The 22,571-nt window shown below is 46.3% G+C and overlaps 1 protein-coding gene and 1 pseudogene across 22 annotated transcripts in view; one reads left to right on the top strand and one right to left on the bottom strand.

Annotated features, from left to right (window-relative positions):
- Positions 1 to 17,543, bottom strand: part of PPFIA1 (PTPRF interacting protein alpha 1) — a 117,830-nt gene extending 100,287 nt beyond the window's left edge. For 11 of the 22 annotated variants that reach the window (XM_055093705.2, XM_063608628.1, XM_063608630.1 and 8 more), the window contains exons 1-2: positions 17,318 to 17,537; positions 15,816 to 16,079 (exon numbers count right to left, since the gene is read on the bottom strand). In XM_055093705.2, coding sequence (XP_054949680.1) covers positions 15,816 to 16,079 — 264 coding nt within the window. In that variant the 5' untranslated portion in view covers positions 17,318 to 17,537. Of the gene's footprint in view, positions 1 to 15,815; positions 16,080 to 16,912; positions 17,093 to 17,317 lie in introns of those variants that run through there. The other 11 variants (XM_055093702.2, XM_063608627.1, XM_063608629.1 and 8 more) reach the window with 3 other exon arrangements.
- On the top strand, positions 8,130 to 9,430 carry LOC129393279 (histone H2A.Z-like; annotated as a pseudogene).
- Positions 17,544 to 22,571: the final 5,028 nt, after the last annotated feature.

Genomic DNA, 22,571 nt, shown 5'->3' with positions numbered 1-22,571 from the left:
GAAACCCCATCTCTACTAAAAATGCAAAAATTAGCCGGGCATGGTGGCGGCACCTGTAATCCTAGCTACTTGGGAGGCTGAGGCAGAGAACTGCTTGAACCCAGGAGGCAGAGGTTGCAGTGAGCCAGATTGTGCCACTGCACTCCAGCCTGAGCGACAGAGCAAGACTCCGTCTCAAAAAAAAAAAAAAAAAAAAAAAAAAGCAGAGGTGAGATGAGGCATGGCTGGAGAGCAAGTGAGAGATGTTGAGCCCCAGCGCAGTGGGACCTACACACACTTAGACTTTAACTCTTACAAACGCCTGAATTTAAAAATCTAACCATACAAGTTGTTAGGGCCAACATCAATATGTAATCCCAGCACTCTGGGAGGCCAAGTAGGAGGATCACTTGAGCCCAGGAGTTCAAGACCAGCCTGGGGCACACAGGGAGACCTCATCTTTACAAAAATAAAACAAAAAATTAGCCAGGTGTGGCGGTACATGCACGTGGTCCCAGCTGCTCAACAGGCTGAAGTGGGAGGACTGCCTGAGCTAGGGAGGCTGAGGATACGGTGAGCTGTGATTGTGTCACTGCGCTCCAGCCTAGGAAACAGAGTGAAACCCCATCTCTAAAAACAAATTTTTTAAAAAACAAAAAACAAAAGGCCGGGTGTAGTGGCTGATGCCTGTAATCTCAACACTTTGGGAGGCTGAGGCAGGAGGATTGCTTGAGACCAGGATTGGAGACCAGCCTGGGTAACATAAAGACTCCTGTATCTACTAAAAAAAAAAAACTTAGCTGAAGTCAAACCACTGCATCAGAATATGGGCATTTTTGAGGATCAGTATACACAGGGCAAAACCGGATCGCTGAAAGAGCTGCACCAAATTACTTGGTTGTAGCTAGAATGAAGTTGGCAAGTAGAAGATAAGAAAGGCCTAATCTCAGACAACAGCTTATTTACAAAGTTGTACAAAAAAAAGGAGTCTGCAAGTGAGGAACTATCCACAACTGGGAGAGAAAGGAGGCGCTGGGCCAGGATGTGATGACACAGGAGTCTTCAGCCCGAGGAGGAATGGAGAGCTCAAGTGTTCTGAGCAAAGGAAAGGCAGCTGTACATGCGTTTTAGAAAGATCTTGGCCCGGTGTGGTGGCTCACGCCTGTAATCCCAGCACTCTGGGAGGCTGAGGTGGGCGAATCACTTGAGCTCAAGAGTTCGAGACCAGCCTAGACAACATAGCAAGACCCCCTGCTCTACAAAATAATAATAATTACATATATATGTGTGTGTGTGTGTGTGTGTATGTGCATATATATGTATATGTATATATATAGTATATGTATATGTGTATATATATGTGTGTATACACACACAGAAAAAACATTAGCCAACCATAGTGGCGCACACCTGTAGTCCCAGCTTCTTACAAGGCTGAGGTAGGAGCATTGCTTGAGCCCGATCACACCACTGCACTCCACCTGGGTGATAAAGTGAGACCCTGTCTCAAAAAAAAAAAAAAAAAAAAAAGAAAGAAAGAAAGATCTTGCTGCAAAAAGGGATAAGATACTGCAGAGAGGCTCCAGAACAGGGGCCATGGGAGTCAACCCAGTGAAGACAAAGGGTTCAGGTCTGAGAGTCAGTGGGCCTCAGGGGTAACCTCCAAGAGATGGAAAGGTCCATCCCACAGGTCCTGGAGACTAGAAGGATAAGGTTAGCGCAGAAAAGAGATAGGGCCGGGAGCAGTGGCTCACGCCTGTAATCCCAGCACTTTGGGAGGCCAAGAAGGGCAGATCATCAGAGGTCAGGAGTTCAAGACCAGCCTGGCCAACATGGTGAAACCCCGTCTCTACAAAAATACAAAAATTAGCAGGGCGCGGTGGCACGTGCCTGTAGTCCCAGCTACTTGGGACGCTGAGGGAGGAGAATCGCTTGAACCCGGGAGGCAGAGATTGCAGCGAGCTGAGATTGTGCCCTTGTACTCCAGCCTGGGCAACAGGATGAGACTCCATCTCAAAAGAAAAGAAGAGACATAGCCACCTGACTACGTAGAAAACTACCGTTCACAGGACGGGGTACGGATGCGGGGGAAAGATGGTTTGAGCCAATATTGAATTTAAGGAGCCCAAAGCCTGCCCAAATGAAAGTATACAGCATGGCAGTCAGGTAAGGCACCTGCGAGGCACGGTGGCCAAGAGTGGAGGAGTACAGTGGGCAGCTGAAACTCCCAAGGAAAACCACCTCCCTAGTTCTGCCTACACAAACATCAACGAAAAGTGGAAAGTGCTCCCACATTACATCATCCATGCATTTAACTTCCTCAAACCGAACTATGTAAGTTTGGTTTTTTCCATTTCTCTTCATACAACGAAAAAAATGTGGGCTAAATAACCCTTTTTACCTATGGAATATTCAGCACCTAGAACGGTGCATGGCACATACAGACACTCAAAATACCTGAATACATTCATGTATACACTATATACATAAACATTATGTATACTGCATTAAAACAGTATGCATTTATGTATATGATAATTAAAAGGTACACATTGTTCTGTGCTTTATGTGATGGGTGATGTTAAGAGGTTTTTTTTTTTTCTGAGACAGAGTCTCCCTCTGTCCCCGAGGCTGGAGTGCAGTGGTGCGATCACAGCTCATTGCAACCTCCGCCTCCCAGGTTCAAGCGATTCTCCTGCCTCAGACTCCCGAGTAGCTGCGCACCATCACGCCCAGCTAATTTTTGTATTTTTAGTAGAGACAGGGTTTCACCATGTTGGCCAGGCTGGTCTCGAACTCCTGACCTCGTGATCTGCCCATCTCGGCCTCCCATTACAGGCGTGAGCCACCGCACCCGGCAAGAGTTTTTAATTTTTGCTCACAGCACTAACTTTATAGCCCAAACCCATGCACTCGAAGTGGCTCTACTCTAACCAGTGGTTTCCACCCTAGGTCCATTCTTCCCTCCATCCCCAGCTCATTATCCACATAGCATGATCTTTTAAAAACTTGGGAGGCCAAGGAGGGAGGATCACCTGAGGTCAGGAGTTCAAGACCAGCCTGGGCAACGTGGTGAAACTCCCGTCTCTAGTAAAGATTAGCTGGGCACGGTGGCGGGCGCCTGTAATCCCAGCTACTTGGGAGGCTGAGGCAGGAGAATCGCTTGAACCTGTGAGGCGGAGGTTGCAGTGAGCCGAGATCATGCCAGTGCACTACAGCTTGGGCAACAGTGTAAGACTCCATCTTAAATAAAGAAATACATAAATAAATAAAAATAAATAAATAACAACGCAGCTAAATCACATCATTCCCTCCCCTGAGGCCATGATGCACGCAAAGTACTGAAGCCCTAAGGTACTTAAAACAAAAACAAGCAAGTCTTCACCTCTGTCTGATCCCATCCCAACCTACCTAGCCAACCTTACCATGTTCACTCTTCCCTTCCCTCCAGGCCAAGTAACCACGGCCACAGACCCCAGCTTTGACTCAGCTAAATGCTAAGCTCTCCCTTGCTCTGGCCTTTGCTCAAGTAGCCCCACTGCCAAGAAAGCTCTCATACCTGGTTCCTCTTAGCCTTCATCCCTCAGCTCTAAGCCAATCCCCTCGAAAGCCTCACCTTTCTGGACCACAGTGTGCCTGGCAGCCCACCCCACTCAGTCGAGATCATGGATTTCTTCTGAACCACTTCATTCTATCTGGATGTGTCTCGCAACCTGCAACTGCTTTGAGCATGGGTATATTGTGAAAGTCTTCTGCAGGCAGAGACCCTGTCTGTCTCTACCACTGACTGCAGGAGCCTAGAACAGTAATATTCACACAGGGCTCAACAAAATAGGAGGAAGGACTCTGTCTCCTTGCTGACAATTAAAGGTGTAGGAACAGGAAGACAAGATGGCAAATTCAGTGTGTGCAAAAGAGAGATGTAAATGGCCAAATATTATTCTGAAAGGATATATTCAACTATTTCATACACCAAAGACGATGAAAACAAGCATGGTATTTTAAGAGGTGTTTTGCCAACTACTACTAAGAAACAGTCAGTAAAGCAGATGAGGGGGCACCATCTGAAGGGGCAGTCATTAGTATTTATTCTCAGGGAAGAGTCATTTAGCTAGTTTTACCTTATTCCAATTCTTCCTAATTTGTTCACTAAAGCTAAGCTTAGCAAGTACCTTGTTTGCAGCACTCAACAAATTACAGTTGTAGCCAATTTTGCATCATATTAGGTTGAAGCAAAAATAATTGCGGTTTTTGCCATTAAAAGTAAAGCAAAATCCGCAAGTACTTTTGCACCAACCTAACAGCAATACTTGAGAAAAGCTTCTGATTCTTTATACCTAAACCTGGACACTTCCAACATTTGGGGCCAGATAATTCTTTGTTGAGGGGGCTCCACTGCAGAATGTTTAGGAGCATCCCTGCCCTAGCTGTGACAACCACAAATACCTCTCAACACCGCCAAACACCAGTGTCTCCTCTTTACTCTCCCCCACCCCCGTCCCCCTTCTCCCCGCAAGCTTGACCCTGGTATCTGCCACTCGGCTGTCATCCTCTAGTCCTACACAATTCCGCCAGGTTGTTCTTTTCTACTGCCCTCTGCCCTCGGATTCTAGCATCCTAGTTTGGGCTGTAACACTTCATGCCCACATTGCAGGAACTGCCTCCTAAATGGGCTGTCTTGCACCCTCTCGCCTCCTCAATCCATCCAGCACACCTTCCACTGCAACCAGCTGAAGCTCACCCATCACTTTGACAGGGAACACCTCTGACACAGGTAGACTTCTTTTTCACTAAGTTTGGATTTGATTTGAAGACCTCATTCCTTAGAATCTTCTGAGTTTTGTACTCCCTGCTTCAGGGATTGGCAGATTGGGACAGAGACTGGCAAAATTTAGGACCTCACCTGCAATGAAAGGTGAACAGTCTCTCTTCTAGGTTTCACACAAAAGAGTTCTTCAAGCAAGAGGTCTTCTAAAAATCTCATTTGTTGCTTTCAAAAAGACTGTAAAAATCACTGCACTCCAGTTTAAAATAAAATCTCCATTTGAAAATGCAACTGAAACTTTAAAATGAAATTAGAGAGAAGCCCAAAGGCAATATTTGCTTTAAAAAAAAAAAAAAAAAGCACTCGGTCGGTCGGTCAGGCATGATGGCTCATGCCTGTAATCCCAGCACTGTGGGAGGCTGAGGCGGGCAGATCACCTGAGGTCAGAAGTTCGAGACTAGCCTGACCAACATGGTGAAACCCCGTCTCTACTAAAAATACAAAAATCAGCCGGGCATGGTGATGCGCACCTATGGTCCCAGCTACTCAGGAGGCTGAGGCAAGAGAATCGCTTGAACCTGGGACATGGAGGTTGCAGTGAGCTGAGATCGCACCATTGCACTCCAGCCTGGGCGACAAGAGCAAAATTCCTTCTTAAAAAAAAAAAAAAAAAAAAAAAAAGCCGGGCACGGTGGCTCACGCCTGTAATCCCAGCACTTTGGGAGGCCAAGGCATGCAGTGGATCACGAGGTCAGGAGATCGCGACCATTCTGGCTAACATGGTGAAACCCTGTCTCTACTAAAAATACAAAACAAAAATTAGCTGGATGTAGTGGCGGGCACCTGTAGTCCCAGCTACTGGGGAGGCTGAGGCAGAAGAATGGTGTGAACCCAGGGGGCAGAGCTTGCAGTGAGCCGAGATCACGCCACTGCACTCCAGCCTGGGTGACAGAGCAAGACTCCATCTCAAAAAAAAAAAAAAAATCAGCACTCAAAAAGAAAACATACATGGGATCAAGTCATAGAATAAACATTAGGTAGCTGGGCACACTGGTTCATGCCTGTAGTGGTAGCTACTCAGGAAGCCAAGGCAGAAGGATGGCTTGAGCCCTGGAGTTGGAGATCAGCCTGGGCAACATAGCAAGACCCCATCTCCAAAGTAAGACTAAACACCACACACACAACCTCTCCTACTTCCCTAGCCTCCTTCTTTGCCACTGCCAGATATGTCATCACAAACCCTCCCTCGGTCTGACACAGGGCATGGGGAAGAGTAGAGACTACAGCAGGGTGGAACAGCCCACACAGTGGCCAAGACGGGAATTGGAGGCCAAGGGCTGTGTCTCCCGCTGGGCGGGCCACTTGCTCTACTGTCTTTAAGTGGTTAAGTGACTGGGCAGGGGCAAATGGGGGATTCTGATTAGAAACTGGACAATGTCATGAGAAGCAGACTGGAAAAAAAAAAAAAGAAACTGGACAAGGTAGCCTAAGCGAGGTGAGTGGGTTCTGTACGCTCCCTATCAAGTAATGATAACCAATGTCTCCAGACTCCACATATGCTGCAGACAGAGAGAGCACGCCCGCTTCAGCTCCAGTTTCAGTGATACGCGGGGTGGCCTGTAGCCCGGCAACCCACCAAAAACTAGAAAAGGTGAGTATGACTTGAAAGTCTGCAGGCATCAAAGAGATGCCAAGGCAGCCACAAATGAAGGGACCAACATTCCAAACCAAAGAGAGGCCCACTGAGGTGAGTCCACTATTCAGAGCCCCCACTCTTTCTGTCAGTGCATTTGACAATTTGGAAGGATTTGGGAGGAGTACACTGATAACTGGGAAGAAAACTCAGCAGAAAGTAGAGGCTACAGAGCTCTAGAAAGCCCCAAGGGTCTGGGGAGACAAAAAGAAGTACAGGCCTGACAGTCAGCCAGGACTTAAGGGGCCAAGATCCCAGAGAAAAGGGAGACACAGGAAATGAGCCCAACACTCTGCAAACCTGGCCGAGAAGCTGGGCTTTCAGTAGTCTCATGGCGTTAAGGAGACAAAACTTGGGCTCCAGGACACGCCAAGAAAGAGGGGCCCTGGGAAACACTCCAGGGTTTCAGATGGAACCCCCGGATGGTTACACCAGGAGCAGGAGGTTGGGGGAAGGCAGCTTCAACTGACGCTTACTGACTGAATCCCAGCCTCTGGTCACCCAGGCCCTGACTGAGCTGAGATGATCTGTCCCTACTCTGGGCATGTGCCAGATGACAGAGGGAAACTTTCTGAAGGAAGACAGCATCACCCAGCGCTTTCTACAGTTTTTCATACATAATGTCTGACTCAATTAAAAAAACAAAAATGGGCGTATCAACAAATGAACCTAGAGAAAAAAGAAAAACAGAAATGGATCCAGAGGTGACCCATATAATAGAGTTATCAGATGCAAATGTCAACTATTCAAAAATATACTTGACAAAAGGAAAAAATTTCACTAGAGAACTAGAATAGTAAAAGGAATTAAGCAGACTCTAGAACTGAAAATTATAACTGAAATTAAGAACTCAATCTATGGGCTAAACAGCAGATTGGACACAAATGAAGAGGGGATGAGTGAAGTGGAAGATGGGTCAGTAAAAAAAATCTGGACTTTAGATTTTGGGCACAATAGCTCACACCTGTAATCCCAGTGCTTTGACATGTCAAGGTAGGAGGCTCACTTGAGGTCAGGAGTTTAAGAACAGCTTGGGCAAAATAGCAAGACCCTGCCTCTACAAAAAATTTAAAAATTAGCTGGGCACAGTGGCACATACCTATAGTCCCAGCTACTCAGAAGGCTGAGGCAGAAGGATTGCTTGAGCCCTGGAGTTTGAGGCTGCAGTGAACAGTGATCACGCGCGCCACTGCACTGCAGCCTCGGCAACAACAGGGTGCCTGTCTTTTTCTTTTACCCCGAGACGGAGTTTCGCTCTTGCCACCCAGGCTGGAGTGCAATGGCGTGATCTTGGCTCACTGCAACCTCCGTCTCCCAGGTTCAAGTGAGTCTCCTGCCTCAGCCTCCCAAGTAGCTGGGATTACAGGCATGTGCCACCATGCCCGGCTATTTTTTGTATTTTTAGTAAAGACAGGGTTTCACCATGTTGGCCAGGCTGGTCTCGAACTCCTGACTTCAAGTGATTCACCCACCTTGGCCTCCCAAAGTGCTGGGATTACAGGCGTGAGCCACTGCACCCAGCCACCTGTCTCTCAAAAATTTTTATATACATATAGATTTATATATATATGTATGTATGTATATATATATACACACATGCTAGCTCATGCCTGTAATCCCAACACTTTCGGAGACTGAGGCAAGTGGATCACTTAAGTCCAGGAGTTTGAGACCAGTCTGTGCAACATGGCAAAACCCCACCTCCACTGAAAATACAGAAATTAGCCAGGTGTGGTGGCACGCACCTGTAGTCCCTGCTACTCAGGAGCTGAGGTGGGAGGATCGCTTGAGCCCAGAAGGCAGATGCTGCAGTGAGCTGAGACTGCACCACTACACTACAGCCTGGGCAACAGAGCGAGACCCTGTCCCAAAAATATACACACACACACACACACACACACACACACATCCCCCCCTACACACAGGCCGGACACGGTGGCTCACGCCTGTAGTCCCAACAGTTTAGGAGGCCAAGGCAGGAAGACTGCTTGAGCCCAAGAGTTCAAGACCACCCTGGGCAACAGAGAGACCCAGTCTCTAAAAACTAAATACACACACACACACACACACCCCTAGACACATACACAGAAAAGGTCTAGAAAATACGGAAAGGAGCACAAGAGACACATAGGACATGATAAAAGCCTAATGTATATCACACCATTGCACTCCAACTTGGGCAACAATAGCGAAACTCCATCTCAAAAAAAAAAAAAATGCCTAATGTACACAAAAATGGAGGCCCTCTGAGTGAAGATGAGTGGAAAATAGGAATATTTATAGAGAGAAGAGCCAAAACTTCCAAAATTGATTAGGAACCAGGCCACCAATACAACAAATACCAAGTTTTGCTAATGCCTGAAGCAAAGAAAATGTTACAAGCCACCAGAGGCAGCTTCAAATCCTGGTGTGAGGAATGAGTAGCTGGTGAGATCTTGCTGTGTGTCTGATTAGTCCTTTCTCTGCCTTGCCTGTTTGAGCTTCAGCAGAATTGAAAATGGCTGGCAGTAAGGCTGGGAAGGACTCCAGAAAGGCCAACAAAGGCAGCTTCCCACTCACAGAGAGCCAATTTGCAGTTCCTGGTGGGCCGTATTCACTGACACCTGAAATCTAGGACAATCAGTCCTGGACGTGTGGGCGCGACTGCCGCTGTGAATAGCACAGCCATCCTGGAGTACCTCACCGCAGAGGTACTTGAACTGGCAAGAAATGCATCAAAAGACTTCACAGTAAAGCATACTACCCCTCATTACTTGCAACTTGCCATTCGTGGAGATAAAGAATTGGGCTCTCTCTTCAAGTCTACAATTGCTGGTAAAGGTGTCATTCCACACATCCACAAATCTTTAATTGGGAAGAAAGGACAACAGCAGACTGTCTAAAGGCTGCCTGGATTCCTTATTATCTCAGGACCCTAAACACTCTACCAGCTGTCCAGTGTGGCTGATTCCAGTGAACTATATCTCTGTGAAAAACACAATTCTGCCTTTCTGTAATTCTACTTGAGCAAGTTGGAAGTTTAATTAGCTTTCCAACCAACAAATTTCTACATTCAAGTCTTAACCATATTTGTTACTGTGGCTTCAAAGAAGCTATTGATTCTGAAGTAGTGGGTTTTGATTGAGTTGACTGTTTTCAAAAAACTGTTTGGATTTTAATTGTGATGGAGAGTTATAGTAACAAACATTTGGTTTTGCACAAACATTATTTCCACTCTGGTGGATAAACTCAGTAAAAGTCATATCCTCTCCAAAAAATAAAAATAAAAAGCAACCAGAGGGGAAAATAAAAAGAAGTATTACTTCAAATGGGACAACAATAACACCAAAAGCTGACTTGTCAAGAAAAAGGAAGCGAGCTAAAAAAACAATGAATTCGCTGCTACAAAATGGTGTAAGGAAATGACCACGATCCCAGAATTCTATACCCAGCAAAATCATCCTTCAAAACTGAAGGCAAGTTGGGCACGGTGGCTCACACCTGTAATCCCAGCAGTTTGGGAGGCTGAGGCAGGCAGCTGCTTGAGCCAATGAGTTTGACCCCAGCCTGGGAAACATGGTGAAACATCACATTTTAAAAAAAAAAGGCCAGGCATGGTGGCTCACGCCTGTAATCCCAGCACTTTGGGAGGCTGACGAGGGCAGATCACCAGGTCAAGAGATAGAGACCATCCTGGCCAACATGGTGAAACACCTTCTCTACTAAAAATACAAAAATTAGCTGGGCGTGGTGGCACGTGCTTGTAGTCCCAGCTACTCGGGCAGCTGAGGCAAGAGAATTGCTTGAACCCGGGAGGCGGTGGTTGCAGTGAGCCGAGATCACATCACTGCACTCCAGACCGGTGACAGAGCGAGACTCCATCTTAAAAAACAAAACAAAACAAAACAAAACAAAAACTAAAGGCAAAATAGAAAATTTTCAGGCAAACAAAAATGACAATTCATTATCCACAGATATGAACTCAAAGAAATACCGTAGAAGTTCTTCAGGGAAAAGAAATATAGGCTGGGCGCAGTGGCTCACATCTGTAATCCCAGCACTTTGGAGGCTGAAGCAGGCAGATCACTTGAGGTCAGGAGCTTGAGACCAGCCTGGCCAACATGGTGAAACCCAGTATCTACTAAAAATACAACAATTAGCCGGATGTGGTGGCATATGCCTGTAGTCCCAGCTACTCAGAAGGCTGAGGCAAGAAAATCGCTCAAACACGGGAGATGGAGGTTGCAGTGAGCCAAGATCGTGCCACTGCACTTCAGCCTGGGCAACAGAGCGAGACTCTGTCTCAAAAAAGAAAAAAAGAAAAAAAAAAAAACAAGAAATATAATCCCCGGCAGAAACATGAAACAATAATAAAGAATGAAGAGCAACAAAAATGGAAACTACGAGGATAAATCTAAATAAACATTAACTGTACAAAATAATTATGATACTGCAAAAAGTATATCTAAAATTAAAGTACATAAACTTGTAAGATGCAGCTAAAAGCGTGTAGTGGCTCACGCCTGGATCCCATTGTTTTGGGAGGCTAAGTGGGGAGGATCACCTGAGGCCAGGAGTTGAAAACCAGCTGGGGCAATACAGCAAGACACTGTCTCTATTTTTAAAAATAAATATAAATTAAACTGAAATATATAAAACAATGACACAAAAGGTAGGAGGGAGTTAAATCCAGTTCAAGTATCTAAGGACTTGACCCTGGGAGACACAATGAGACTGTGCCTGGAAAAAAATATATATATATATATATCTCTCTCTCTCTCTCAATCAAACAAAAAAAAAAAGCAAAAAAAAAAAGTAGAAATTAATGCAATAGAAAAAAAATGTAAGTAGAAAAAAATGTAAAGCCGAAAGCTGGTCCCTTAAAAGAACTTACAAAATTGACAAACCCCCAACAAGACTGATTAAGAGACAATATATGAATTACTGATATCAAGAATTATTAAAAGGGAACATCACTACAGATCTTGCAGATAATAAGGATTATAAACCACTTTAAACTTACAAATTGGAAAGTCTGGGTGGCCTGAACAAATCTCTAGCGGGGAAAAATGCTTTATCTAAATAGACACATGAAGAAATATTCAAAATCCTACATCTACCTACAAAATTAATTCTAAAATTTTTCCTTCTCACAAGGAAAACCCTGTACCAGCTGGTTTTGCCAAAGAATTACTTCAAACATTTAAGGAAGAAAACACAAATTTCCTAGGAACTCTTCTAGGGAGTAGAAAAAGAAGGAATACATTCCACCTTGTTTTAAGAAACCAGCATAACCTTGATACCAAATCCCAACAAGGGCACTGAAGGAAACTGAAATTATAAGTCAATCTTTCTCGTGAATATAAATGCAATAATCCTAAACAAAATACTACCAAATATAATCCAGTAAAAGGAGAATACATCAAGATCAGGTTGGAATTATTCTACAATTGTAAATTTTTTTTAAAAGGGAGGTGCTCTTTCTCAGGAGCTCCTGAGGTTGCTTCCCCAGGCTACAAACAATATGCAATTAAAAAAAAAAAAAAAAAAGCAAGGCGCAGTGGCGTGCGTCTATAATTCCAACTACTTGAGAGGCTGAGGTGGGAAGATCACTTTAGCCCAGGAGTTCAAGGCTACAGCGAGCTATGATGGTGCCACTGCACTCCAGGCTGGGTAATGGAGCAAGACCCCATCTCAAAAATAAACAAACAAAAACAGTTAAATTCCCACATAACAGAAAAATCACATGACTGTCTCAAAAGATGCAGAAAATCCATGTTAAGAAATTTAATACCTGCTCATGGTTTTTAAAAAACTCTTGGCAAACTAAGAAGAGGAGAATTTTTACATTTTGATAAAGAATATCTACAGGGCCAGGTGTGGTGGCTCACAGTGGTAATCCCAGCACTTTGGGAGACCAAGGTGAGAGGATCGCTTGACACCAGGAGTTGGAGACTAGTCTGGGCAACCGAGTGAGTACCCTTTTCTTAAATTACCAGATCTCAAGACAGACTATATCTATGGGAATTTAGACATTGTGCTATTTGTGCAAAGATGACAAAAAGATCAAAGGAGCAGAAGAGAGTCCAGAAACAGACCCACACACTTACAGTCACTGGACTGAGATGACACTGCATGTAGTACACTGGGGAAAGAATAGTCTTTTAAGAAATTATGCAAGGTCAACTAGATATCCATTTAAAAAAAGAAAGAGACTCTCTTGGCCCCATCGCATACCATAAACAAAGTCAATTTCAGATGGAAGATTAAAAAATAGTTTTTAGAAGACAATGTAGAATATCTCATGAACTTGACCTAGCAAATTTCTTAAACAGGACACAAAGAGCATTAAACATTACTGAAAAGATGGATCAACTGGGCTACATTAAAAATTTTACACTTCTATGTATCAAAAGATACGACTGAGAGAGTGAAAAGGCAAACACAAGAGTCTAAAAACAATCTGTCATGCACATATGTACTCAGAATATAGAGAAAACTCCTTCAAATCAGTAAAAAACAAAACAGACAACCCAATCAACAGATGGGCAAAAGATAACCGTTTCACAAAAGACATCCAGGTGGCCAGTGAACACAGGTAGAGATGCTTTACCTCTGCATGTTCCTGGCCATCAGGGAGCAGCAAATTCAGACCATACTGAGCCACCTACCAGCTAACAGCCACCAGAACAGCTAAAATGTAAAGACCCAACAATACCAAGTGCTGAAGAGTACAGGAGCAACTGACTTCTCATACATTGCTGGGGTAGTACAAACTGTCACAACCACCACTTTTGGCACTCTCTACTGAGGCTGAACAAATGCACACACCATCATTTGCATTCCACTTCTTTGTAGAAATCCAACAGAAGTGTATACATATCCTCCGGCCTGGGCAACATGGTAAAACCCCACCTCTACAAAAAATACAAAAATTAGCGGAGGGTGTTGATGCGTGCCTGTATTCCCAGCTACTTGGGAGGCTGAGGCAGGAGAATTGCTTCAACCTGGGAGGTGGAGGCTACAGTGAGCCGAGATCATGCCACTGCACTCCAGCCTGGGCAACAGAGTGAGACCCTATCTCAAAAAAAAAAAAAAAAAAAAAAAAAAAAGTTTATAGACATCTGCACCAAAAAACAAACAATATTAGGGGAGCATGTGTAAAAACTGGAAACAACCCCAAATGTCTGTGAGCAGTAGAAAGAATAAGTTCTGTCTGTTCGTGCACGGGATGACCAGAGAGCAGGTGAGAATGAGCAAGCTGCATCTCACAAACATGATGCTAACGACAGAATGAAGAAGCAAAACATACAGATTATTTTACTTCACTTAAACAAAGTCGAGAACAGGCAAAAGTAATCAATGGTGAAAGGTCAAGACCTTGGTTAGCTCTGGGGGACAACTACTGGGAATAGTTAGGAGGGGACTTCTAGGAAGCCTGGTAATGTTCCATTTCTTGATCTGGGTGGTGGTATGCAAGTGTGTTAACTTTGTGAAAAGTCCACTGAGATGTATACTTACGATTTGTGAATTTTTCTGCTGTATGCTATAGTTATGTATATTTTTAAGTACACTCTAACTTGCCTCCATAATGTGCCAGGAGCACAAATGCACTTCCTGGACTCATTATCTGGTCACACTACCAGCCACCAAAGATGAACCAGATTCCAGGAAAGGGAAGGGTCCAAAACAAGTTTACTTAATAGTTTCCATTTTTGAAAGGCTGGAATCAGGTGCTCAGGTGGTAACGTGAACCGTCGGCATCATCATGTTATCCACTGAACTAGGCACTCCCAGGCTGCTACACTGAGCAGTGCCAGAAACAAATCACTGAGCAACCATGTCACCAGTGTGTGTGACAACCTCCACAGCCTGCGACTAACTGTACAAAACTCCTGTCACTTCCCTGACATGTCTTGTGTGCCCATTCTTTCCAAAACCTACCTTATTAAGTATATTAGTATTTGATATACACTTCAATACGTGTACCTTAAACTACAAATACAATAAAATCCTGGTAAAACATAAATTGGCTACTTCTTTTAAAATTGTAGTAATAAAATTCAACATAAATAAACTTGGTAATTTATAAGATCGAAATAAGAAAAATCTTAATGATTCTTTAATCCAACAAAAAAGGAACATAGAGCGCTAACATCAAATTATTGTTGCTAAAAAGGAAACCCACGTTTGGCTTATCAATCTTTCAGGAGAACTGACTACAGCCAAGAAACACATTAAGGCTAGTACTTATTCATTTACTAATTTATCACTGCAGACCCATCATGCGAGTATAAATGTGTGCTTATGCGGGTCTACCTGAATGCACCCCAAAGGCACTTATGATGAGTAACGTGGCGCCTAGACAGCTTTGAAACACATAAATAACCCACTTCTCTCCCACTATGCCCCATGCCACTCACCTTACACTCTTCTAGTTTTTACTTTCTCCCTTTACCTACCATTAAGTAAATCCTCATTCAACTCCATGAGCAAAGTCTTTCAAACACTGGTCCAAATGTAACATACTCAGAGAAACAATTTCAGTTGTTCTAAGCTTTAAAAATCTTTTTTTTTTTTTTTGAGACAGGCTGGAGAGCAGTGGTGCAATCTTGGCTCACTGCAACCTCCACCTCCCGGGTTCAACTGATTCTCATGCCTCAGCCTCTGAGTAGCTGGGACTACAGATGCGCGCTACCACGCTCTGCTAATTTTTGTATTTTTGGTAGAGACAGGGTTTTGCCATGTTGGCCAGGCTGGTCTCAAACTCCTGACCTCAGGTGATCCGCCTGCCTCAGCCTCCCAGAGTGCTGGGATTACAGGCATGAGCCACCACACCCGGCCTAAGCTTTAAAATTCTCATCTGCCAAGGAAAAAGTTGCTAAGCAATCAATCTCGAGTCTTCTATCCCCTAAAACAAATGTGACTTACAAAACCTAGATGTTCTGATAAAGGTGGGCTATCAAAATAATATTTTTTTTCCGTGAAATCAATCCTATTTGTCTATTAAATTACATTAGGAAATTAGAAATACATGAGATAATCTATGGGAAGTACAAGTTTAGCCAGAAAAGGCTTAAGACAACAGAATGGAGGCACCAAATAGATTGGTTGCTTCAGAGCCCTTTTTCAAAAAGGAGAACTTCCTGAACCTAGGCAGTTCCCAAAGATAGGAATGAAAATAATGAGGTATTTTCACATGACTTTAGAGTACAACGATTTGTTCTCCCTAAGAAGTTTAATCCCTAGGAACTTTGTATTTGACTTACAAACACCAGCAACTATCATTTCACAAATCGTTACGGAAAATACTCATCTGAAACATTAACAAAAGATGACACCAATAAAAAAACATTTAGTGGAGAAAAATCTATAGTTTCAGGTTAAAAGCACTCATACCTGTGGAAGTGCCGTGTTGAGCTGTCTCTGCAAGGAATCTCTTTCATGACCAACCTCGTGTAACTTCCCCTGGGTTAAGGCCAGCGTTTCTTGAGTCTCTCTCAGTGTATCAAGAAGGCGGTCCCTTTCTTCTAGCATGGAGACCATCAACTGTTCAAAATGTGAATCTGCATCTGGCTGTGAAGGGGAGCCGGAACCATGGCCTCCACCTCCTCCAGGGGGGGCTTCTGCTTCGCTGATGGTCGGCATCACCTCGCACATCATCTTGAAATGAAAGACCCAGGCTACAGTCATTAAGCGCAGAATACAGGTTCCCACAAATATGCAACTTTACAGGTATCTGTAGCTAAAAAGATGGGCAGCCTCATTATGCTCAGATCTGTTATGCTTTGTGTGTAAATAAGCTGGGAAAACATACACAGGGCAAATATTAAGTGCAAAAATACACAACATGAAGACATTAACATAGACAAAAATCCAGGGAAGGGGTCAAGATCCCAGAGGACTACCCTCACAAAAAAGGGCAAACCCTGGGGTAGTCTGTTTGCAAAGCTGTACTTGTTTTTGCTGAAAACAAGTGTGCTTCTGTTACCTATTTTTTTTACTTCCCAGTGGGGTGGGGAGGGGGGGGGTAGGGGGGGAGAAAGTCAAAACACATGTCACCCAATCATTTTTCAGAAAAAGCACAGAAGGAGCATACAACCAGCAAAACTGACAAGTACAAAATCTATCAGGCATCTTGCAGGAATGTGTGCAGTCAGCTCCCGGGAAGAACTGACGGCTCCCTGAATTCTTGGGCTGGATTTGGTGAGCACTAAAAGGAACCGGATTCGTTAAATCCAATGGCTGCAACGGTTGGTCAACCTAACTTACGTAAGTTTACAACCGAAAAAAAAATCCACAATGGAAACATAGTAGGTCGATACAGCCGGCGGCGGCTAGGAAAGAGGGAAAAGTGAAAGGTGAGATTACGAGAGTCTATTAAGTGTCTGGGATATAAAGACAGCGCCAGGGAAAGGGGAAGTCGCTTCTGAGCCTTTCGGGCAGTATTGGGGGCGCGGTGGACCCCTGAGAGGGGGATGCCCCAGACGGCGCACCTGATGGGGATGGTGACCTCCAGCCTGCTCGAGCCGCACTCCTCCCCTCCTGTATCAGGTGCGGCGGGAGCCCCGAACCCCGGGGGGTGAGGACCGTTGACAACGGAGCCCGCTCGGGCCAGGGCTTTCAGCGGCCGCAGGTCCCCGCCCCTCGCCCCAGCGCCCGGGTCACGGGGCGCGGGGCTCGGGAAGGGGCAGCGCGCAGTCCCCGGAGCCGTCCCTTGGGGCGCGGGGGTCCCGCCGGAGCTCTCCCAGCGCGACCCGGCGCCGCGGCCTCGCCCCCACCCGTCCCGGAGCGCACCCTTCCCCGCGGAGACATCTAATCGGCTGCGTGGCCGCCGCGGAGACCGGGACGCGCCGGTGACGCCTGGGCCCCGAGCCTGCCTCAGTGTCCCGCTCCCTTACCTTGCTCGCCGGCGGGAGCGGGCGAGGAGGCTCCGCGGCGGCTCGCGGGCGGCTGCTCGCTCCGGGCGAGCTTGGGAGCCGACGAAAGCAGCCCGCGGCCGGCGTCCGCCTGCCCGCCCCACGCCGCGGCCCCGGGGCCCGCCGCCCCAGTCACTAAGGCCGGCCCGCGGCCGGACACTGGCGGAGCGGAGGAGGAGCGGGCCCGGCTGCGCGGCGCCGGCGTCTACGTGCCCGACGTCGAGCGCGTCGGCGCGAGCGTCAGCACCGCCCCGGGGGCGGGGCCCGAGGAGCACCGCGGCCCGAGTACGCAAGCGCTGTCTCCTCAGGAGGGGGCGGGCGGCGGCTCCGGGGCACTGATTGGCTGAGCTAGACGGGAGCCACGCCCCCTCAGGCCCCGCCCGGGTCGCGGGGGAGGGGGCGGTCTCCGGGATGAGCCACAGGTGGGCGCTCAGGTGCTCGCCGGGTCAGCGTCTTCCTCCGGGCGTCCCCAGTCTCCTCCCACGGCTGCAGGGACGCCGGAGGCCTTTGCCGAGTGTCTACCGCGCCTCGAGTTCTGAGCTGGACGCGTCCGGCACGTCAGGTCCCTCCCGAGCTGGAGGCTCTGGATTCGCACCTTGCAGAAGAGCGAACCGAGGCTTCAGTCACCACCGAGGACCCAGACCCCGCCCGCCGCGGCGCCCCCACGGTCTCCCTGGGCCTGATCTGGGTTCAGAAGGACGCAGTTCCCGCCAGGACCCACTTACGGAGCGCTGCCTGCCGCACCTGGGGACGTCCCGGCACAGCGTCCAGCGTGCAGGCTTTGCCGCTGTGGCTTTCACTCTGCAGCGTGGGCCCGGGCGACTCGGGAAACCCGCCTGGGCTTCAGCGCCTCCGATGTAGGATGGGAAAATGATGCAGACCTACCTGCGAGGCTGCTTTAAGACATGAATCAGATGTGAAGAGCGACTAGTTGAGAGCCTGACGGGCAGCACTGCGCGAGTCTTGGCCATTTCATCCTTTCCGCAAGTTTTTTTTTTTTTTTCCAGACGTTGTTTCACTCTTGTCACCCAGGCTGGAGTGCAATGGCGCCATCTCGGCTCACTGCAACCTCTGCCTCCCGGGTTCAAGTGATTCTCCTGCCTCAACCTCCCGTGTAGCTGGGATTACAGGCGCACGCCACCAAGTCCAGATAATTTTGTATTTTTAGTAGAGACAGGATTTCTCCATGTTGGTCGAGCTGGTCTCGAACTCCTGACCTCAGGTGGTCTGCCCGCCTCGGCCTGCCAAAGTGTTGGGATTACAGGCGTGAGCCACTGCGCCTGGCCTCAGCAAGAATTTTTAAACATCTACTATGGGCCAAGTCTTGTGCTAGATGTTGCAGATACGGAGATGAATAGAGACACCTCTAATTAATTAAAGCGGATGCCCTCCCCACTCCTCCCAGGATTTGACTCGGAGCACAAACTCTTCACAAACCAAAATGTCAGGACACCATCGCCAGTGTCCACTGGCCACTGCTGTTGGTGTGAGGCAGCCAGGAGCCCCTCAGAACTAGTAAGTCTGAGAAGAGGCTGCACGGGGCCTAGGAGAGGGAGAAATGAGCCCGTCCAAGGTGAATTCCTTGATTCTCCATTGTGAGTGCACCAAGAACAAGCACTCCCTCCGACTGACTCTCGCCTACCAGGATCTGGAACACCTTCCATTAATTTATTCGTTCATTCAATAAATATTTATTGACTGACTACACATAGATATGAATATGTACTTTTTGCCCCTAGTTTCTTGCTATTTTAAAAGTGTAAAAATGGCCAGGTGAGGCCGGGTGCGGTGGCTCAAGCCTGTAATCCCAGCACTTTGGGAGACCCAGGTGGGCGGATCACTTGAGGTCAGGAGTTCAAAACCAGCCTGGCCAACATGGTGAAACCCTATCCCTACTAAAAATACAAAAATTAGCCGGGTGTGGTGGCGGGCATCTGTAATCCCAGCTACTCAGGAGGCTGAGGTGGAAGAATAGCTTGAACCTGGGAGGTGGAGGTTGCAATGAGGAGATCATGCCACTGCACTCCAGGCTGGGAGACAAAGCGAGGCTCTGTCTCAGAAAAAAAAAAAAAAAAAAAAACATTGGCCAGGTGCAGTGGCTCACGTCTGTAATCCCAGCACGCTGGGGGGCCAACGTGGGAGGATTGCTTGAGCCTGGGCAATATATCGAGACCCATGTCTATACAAAAAATTAAAAATTAGTCCAGCAAGGTGGGCCACACCTGTAGTCTCAGGTACTTGGGGGGTTGAGGTGGGAGGATCGCTTGAGCCTGAGAGGTCGAGGCTGCAGTGAGCTGTGATTGTGCCACTGCATTCCAGCCTGGGTGCCAAAGCGAGACTCTGTCTCAAAAATAATAAAATTGTAAAGTTGATCGCTTAGATGAGGTGTTCTGCAAGTACCCTGTACCTCTCCACACCCCAGCAATTCTGCACAACTCCCAAGTTCCCCTGAACCACTGTCTGAAACCAGCAAATTTCCAGCTCTCCTTAGGGGTACCTGCTTAATGCAGCCAGCTTATGTTTGCACCATGCTCATAAAGTGTCTGTTTTCTAAGAAATTGGCTCAAGGCCGGGCGCGGTGGCTCACGCCTGTAATCCCAGCACTCTGGGAGGCCGAGGTGGGCGGATCACGAGTTCAGGAGATCGAGACCATCCTGGCTAACACAGTGAAACCCTGTCTCTACTAAAAATACAAAAAATTAGCCGGGCGTGGTGGCAGGCGCCTGTAGTCCCAGCTACTCGGGAGGCTGAGGCAGGAGAATGGCGTGAACCCGGGAGACGGAGCTTGCAGCGAGCCGAGATCACGCCACTGCACTCCAGCCTGGGCAACAAAGCGAGACTCCATCTCAAAAAAGAAAAAAAAAGAAAAATCGGCTCAAGATCAAAATTTAGTTCGGCAGGGTAGAATGTTCATTCATTTCATGAATATTTGTGCAGCATGTATGAGCCAAGCATGGCTTAGGTCTTGGGAACGCAGAGCTAAGACATCACTTCTAGTATGAGTTCACAGTCTGGAGAAAGAGAAGAAAAACAGACTATTGCAATGTCTGTCCCGTAAACAGTGTGTGACTTGGTGCTGTGGAATCACAGGGAAGGGAGGAACCCGCTCTCCAGCTGGCATCATGGGGGCTTCATAGAGGAGGCAATATCTGAGCTGGGTCTTGAATGATGTGGGATTTTTCCAGCGGAGAAGGGAGACACCCAGTTGGTATAGCTCCAGGAAAATGAGAATTCTGAATTTCATTTTATTTCTTTCTTTTCTTTCTTTTTCCTTCCTTCCTTCCTTCCTTCCTTCCTTCCTCTATCTCTCTCTCCCTCCCTCCCCTCCCCTTACCCTTCCTTTGTTCTTTTTCTCTCTCTTTTTTTTTTTTTTTTTTTAAGACAGGGTCTCATGTAGTCACCTAGGCTGGGATATAGTGGTTCGAACACAGTTTACTGCAGCCTCTACCTCCCAGGCCCAATCAGTCATCTCACCTCAGCTCCCCAACAAGTAGCTGGGACTACCAGCACAGACCACCATGCCTGGCTAACTTTTTTGTATTTTTGGTAGAAAAGAGGTTTCAGCATGTTGCCCAGGATGGTCTCAAACTCCTGAGCTCAAGCAATCCTCCCACCTCGCCCTCCCAAAGTGCTGGAATTACAGGCATGAGCCACCATTCATGGCCCTCATTCATTTTAATTCATTTATTATTTCATTCCCCCAGATCGCAAAATCAGTAAGGGGGAAATTGTAAACAACCTAAATGGCCAAGAAAACAAGATTGGTTAAATTATTGCACTTCCAAATGACAGAAAACTTGGTGACATTCACAGTCATTTTTTTTGATACTGAATCTTGCCCCGTCGCCCAGGCTGGAGTGCAGTGGGGTGATCTCGGCTCACTGCAGCCTCCGCCTCCTGGGGTTCCAGAGATTCTCCTGCCTCAGCTTCCTGGGTAGCTGGGATTACAGGCACACCTGGCTAATTTTTGTATTTTTAGTAGAGACTGGGTTTCACCATGTTGGACAGGCTGGTTTCGAACTCCTGACCTCAGGTGATCCATCCACCTCAGCCTCCCAAAGTGCTAGGATTACAGGTGTGAGCCACCGCACCTGGCCCACAGTCATATTTTAGATAACTACATATATCATGATTGTGGTGGTAGTTACATTACTATATACGTTTGTCAAATAACTGTACATTAATATGTAGAGTATGCCTTAATTTTTATACATAAACAAAAACTTTTTTAAAAAAGCAAATTCAAACAAGTATACAGAGTGTGAACCCCAATTTGAAAAAGAAAACAGTCTGTGTTTAGATTAAGAATGTATTATGTAAAATTTACCTTGTAGATGAATAACTCTAGAATGTTAAGGTGATACATTTTTAATAAAATGAGTTTTATATGACATGAACTATTGTTGAAATGAGAAATTAAATTTTAAGTTTCAAATTATGAAAGAAAAACATATGTCTACATAAGAAAATATTGTTACTGTAGTCAATTAGTTCTTTATCTTTCCCCACTTCCCGCATATATATATGTATATATTCTTGGAAGGAGATCCATCAGAATGTTCGCGGTGGTTATCTTTAAGTGGGATTGTGGTTGGAAGCTGCATTTCTTTCATTTTGCTAGTCTTTATTTTCTAGATACTTTATCATGAATGTGCATCATTATTATAATCAATAGGAAAACCTCCAATAAATGTTCATTAAAATTCAATCTGGACAAGTGAGAACCATGGAGAACTGCTTTCAGGAAGCTAACGTGACTTTCAGATGGATTTACTCATACCACCCAGCTAAACTACTTCCCAGAAGTATTTATCTGGAAAACATTTCTCAGAGCTTGGGTGACATGCTGTCACCCAAGGCTCTGTCAGGAAAACAGTGAAGATGGAAAATGTTTTCACTCCAGTTCTTCTGTAAAAGACTTGATAAAGAAATTATGATAGAAGGAGTGAGGAGGGAGCAGAGAATTTATCACTACTCCTGGGGTTTCATGTTTGCAAATGTGGCTGCGGTGGAGGTCAGCCAGCCTCTGCTCTCTAGAAGGTGCCTGGATGATGCAGTTAGTTGTCAATCATGAGCATCACTCAGGACACCTCTCCACTCCAGAGATGTAAGCGGCTTAAGAAGGAGGTTCCTGCGGGGATCGGTGTGGTCTGACCTCAATCATAGAGATCAGGATGTGCCCAAATCTACCCAGAACATGTAAAGCCACCTAATGAATGAGTGCTGTGACAACACA

The sequence above is a fragment of the Pan paniscus genome, chromosome 9, assembly GCF_029289425.2.
Source record: "Pan paniscus chromosome 9, NHGRI_mPanPan1-v2.0_pri, whole genome shotgun sequence".
NCBI classification, from domain to species: Eukaryota; Metazoa; Chordata; class Mammalia; order Primates; family Hominidae; genus Pan; species Pan paniscus.
The sequence above is the reverse complement of the archived record's forward strand: the minus strand, read 5'-3'. Positions and strand labels throughout refer to the sequence as shown.